A 3,570-nucleotide genomic window follows, 5' to 3' on the forward strand; every position below is an offset into this window, starting at 1 on the left:
TCCTAATTGCACTCACTGAATAAGTTAAACTTAAGTTGTTGTTTTTTTTTTTTTTTTTTAATGTGTTCGACTAAGCTTGTGAACAGTTGGTTTATTTAAGATTGCTGTACTGGTGCATAGTTATAAAATAAATGTGCAATTCAGTAGTTCATTTATGTCTCTTTTTTATTTTTAAATGGGAAAGAAATGTTTCAATTAATGCTGTTTTTCAGTATCGGATCGGATCTGTATCGGCTGATACTAAACCTCAAATATCGGAATCGTATCGGAAGTAAAAAAAAGTGGATCGGTGCATCCCTAATTACAATATCAATCATTGACCTTAGAAATGTCCCGATCAGATACTCAATATTGGTGGCAGATATGGACATTTTTTGAAAATCAGGTAGAATCTGATTTAGTCATGTGATCGGGCCGATCCAGTTTTTGTGACAGTTTTCAGCATCATCATGCTTTACAACTGTCGTAAAGAAGTCAAGATGCACACCAGTATGCAACCATGTCCACAGTGTGGAAACACTTTTCAGTGGAAAACGATGCTGAAACTGCATCTTGCAAAATCTGCGAACTGGATGTTTCTCGTGGTGGGAACAGCAGGGCTCACTTTAATACTACCAACCTTGTCACCTGGAAAGAAATAAAAAATCGGATTGTATCAGGAGCCAAAAAATCTGGATAAGGACATCCCTAATTGACCTTTGACCTAAGGTGGTCTGGTACCAAGTACACTTATGGACCACCCCATGCTCAAACATGGTGTTATGGACAACCTGTGCACAGAAGTCCAATAATAATAGAACACCATTCAGGTTCAGATCAGGGAGGCTGTTCCTCTCAATCACCTCCTTCCAGATAACTCCGTCAATGCCCATGTGACCTTTGAGGTCCCCTAGCAGAACAGGAGTCTCCAGAYGGCACCCCTTCCAGGACACCACCCAAAGACTCCCAAAAGGCCGGGTAATCTGAASTGATGTTTGGTACATAAGCACAAACAGTCAGAACCTTCCCTCCAGCAGCAAGAAGCCACAGAGAGGCAACCCTCTCTTCCACTGGGGTGGACTCAAACATCGCAGCACACAGTCAGGGACTTGTGAGTATCCCCACACATCACCCACCCGTCTCCTCTCTCCCTGTGAGTAACTCCAGAGTAGGAGTCCAGCCTTTCTCCARGAACTGACAGCAGGTATACTGCCAATTATTTTGCTGTGAATTTTTTTTCATATAAAAATAGATCAGGTACACAAAATGGTGTTTTCCATTATGTATTAAACAAATCAGTGTATTGGACATTCATTACTGTGCCGACCCTCATTTCTAACGTTTGACAGAATCTTCATCATGAGAAGAGGATGAAGACTGTAAAACATTTCATCTCCTAACATTTATTATCACACAGTAAACCTATTTTCATACACGAAGGCAGGAGATGAAGGTATAGAATGTAGGAGGGTATACCTGAGCACTAGACGTAATGTCCTCTCTCTGCTGCTCTCCTAAAGGAGCGAGGGTGTCCACAGGCTTCTTCTCACACGGATCCAACAGGCCCGGTCCACCTGGTAGGTACAAACAACATTTTGAAGACTATCTGGAGACATTTATGATAGACTATGGAGACATTTAGGAGACATTCTGAAAACATTCTCCATGAATGCTGTCCCAACTGATTGAAAGCCTGATGCGATATTATTCATGCCTGTGACGAGAACATCTCTTGCACCATGAACCATCACTTTTCAGTTTGAATAGATAAAGTTGCTCAGTTAAGGAAAACATTTTAAACAAGCAAGAAACTCTTATTTGTTGTCACTTCATATCTCAGCTGACTCAGAGGTCTACAATAGCTCCATATAAAACCTGACCTGTTTAGTGTTTGTAAAGTTTCTTACCACTGAGTAAAATCCCAGAGGAAACACATTCAAAGACTCGTCTCAGAGCATCACCAGGGCTGAGAGGGGCAGGGGCACTGCTAATGGCCTTCTCTACCAGCAGCTCCATCGCCTGCACACAGACAACATTCAAACTACTTCAAGAGGTTTCTGGAAGTCCTGCTTGTAAAACATTAACTAGGCTTTTAAAGCTGGACACATCTTTATAAAATCATTTTTTTTACAATGTTTCTCCTTTTACAAAGCATTCATCAAAACAACATTTGTAAAAATTCATATCAATTCAGAAAACAGAAAATTTCAACTTTCCAAAGCTTGTTACGTACTCTGCAAGAATTGAGGAAATAATTTTCATAAGCTCTCAAGAACAAGAACAGTGATTGTTTTGGGCAGAACGTTCCAGACTTCATGAGAAACTCAAGAGCAGAACTCCTGAGGACTCCTCAAAGGGCCTCCCACTGCAGGACTGACTTTTACCAACAGCACTCTTTAGCAGTGGTCACAGCACAGATAACACGCTAATAGTAAAACTCACTCACTTAGATTTATTTTATTTTATTTTTTACCAACTTTGGGAACTGTTAGCAGACCAATGAGAATCCACTAGATTGGATTTTGCAAAAATGTATACCCACAAAAAAAAAATCACAAATGTAAAACTTCTATTTTTATGCCATTTATCTAGAATTAAATAAAAACTATCCCCTCTTATGAAAAAGGTAGGATGTGTCAGGTACTGAGTGTAGCGTGTAGCATCTTTAGCAGCAAAACGTCAAACTAGAAGTGTTAAAAAGAAATAAAATTACATTTCTCAATATTTAAATGAATACTAAAACTGACCACGTATAAAATATGGTAGAGAAGGTATTTGATATTTATTGTTCAACTAACTTCAAAACAGTCCTCATTAAAATCCAAACTTGATCAAATAAATGCTTTTATTCTGAAAGGGTTAAATTGGAAGTATCATCAGACAAGACAGGGTTTTAACTCTGGTTTGGATTGGCAGATTTGCCACAAATTAAACCTTAAAATTAAACCAACAGAAAACTAACAACACGTTTGCATCAGTCAGCAGGCGCTACCATCAGCGATAAGCAGTTAGCATTGGCTTCCTCTAATTATTCATTCTGGTTAGTGGTTTAGCATTAGTGGAGGTAAGATTATTGTTAAGTAGATTAGTGGTTAGTGAAGATATGTTTTTGGTTAACTGCACCCACCACTGCTCTTTAGTCTGAACAAGTTGAGTTTTTTGGGAATTTGGCACAAAGGTGACATCTTTTTTGCCACCCTCCTCTTTGCACAAAGTTTGGCTTTTTTCTATCTACCAGTTTGTGTGTCTTCACATGCCTTTATAGAAATGTTGTATGAGGTTTCACACTTCCTCACTGCTTTGGCCAGCTGCTCCTCAAAACGTAATGTTATGCATATAACTACTGTTCCCTGAAGGAAAGGAACGAGGTACAACATCATGTATGGGAACCACGCCCCTGCGTGTCCTGGCTGAAGCCACCTCTAATCACGCCTTTAGGCAGGTGACGTGATGACGACAGATGTCAGGCTCCGCCTGTCGCCATCACAGTCACTCCTTAAGTTCGGTGACTGCTCTTCACCGAGCCCAGCTGTGCAGCGGGGGGCCATCATGTGTTGTACCTCGTTCCTTTCCTTCAGGGAACAGTAGTTA

At 40.1% G+C, this 3,570-nt stretch overlaps 1 protein-coding gene across 1 annotated transcript in view; it reads right to left on the reverse strand.

Moving 5' to 3' along the window:
• The window catches only part of LOC106534713 (zinc finger RNA-binding protein), a gene marked incomplete at its 5' end in the record, with an annotated part of 46,261 nt that overhangs the window by 4,452 nt on the left and 38,239 nt on the right, over window positions 1-3,570 (reverse strand). The window contains 2 exon segments of the mRNA XM_014031438.1: window positions 1,456-1,553; window positions 1,887-1,998. Coding sequence (XP_013886892.1) covers window positions 1,456-1,553; window positions 1,887-1,998 — 210 coding nt within the window.

The sequence above is a fragment of the Austrofundulus limnaeus genome, unplaced genomic scaffold (assembly GCF_001266775.1).
Source record: "Austrofundulus limnaeus strain Quisiro unplaced genomic scaffold, Austrofundulus_limnaeus-1.0 Scaffold1252, whole genome shotgun sequence".
Taxonomy (NCBI): domain Eukaryota; kingdom Metazoa; phylum Chordata; class Actinopteri; order Cyprinodontiformes; family Rivulidae; genus Austrofundulus; species Austrofundulus limnaeus.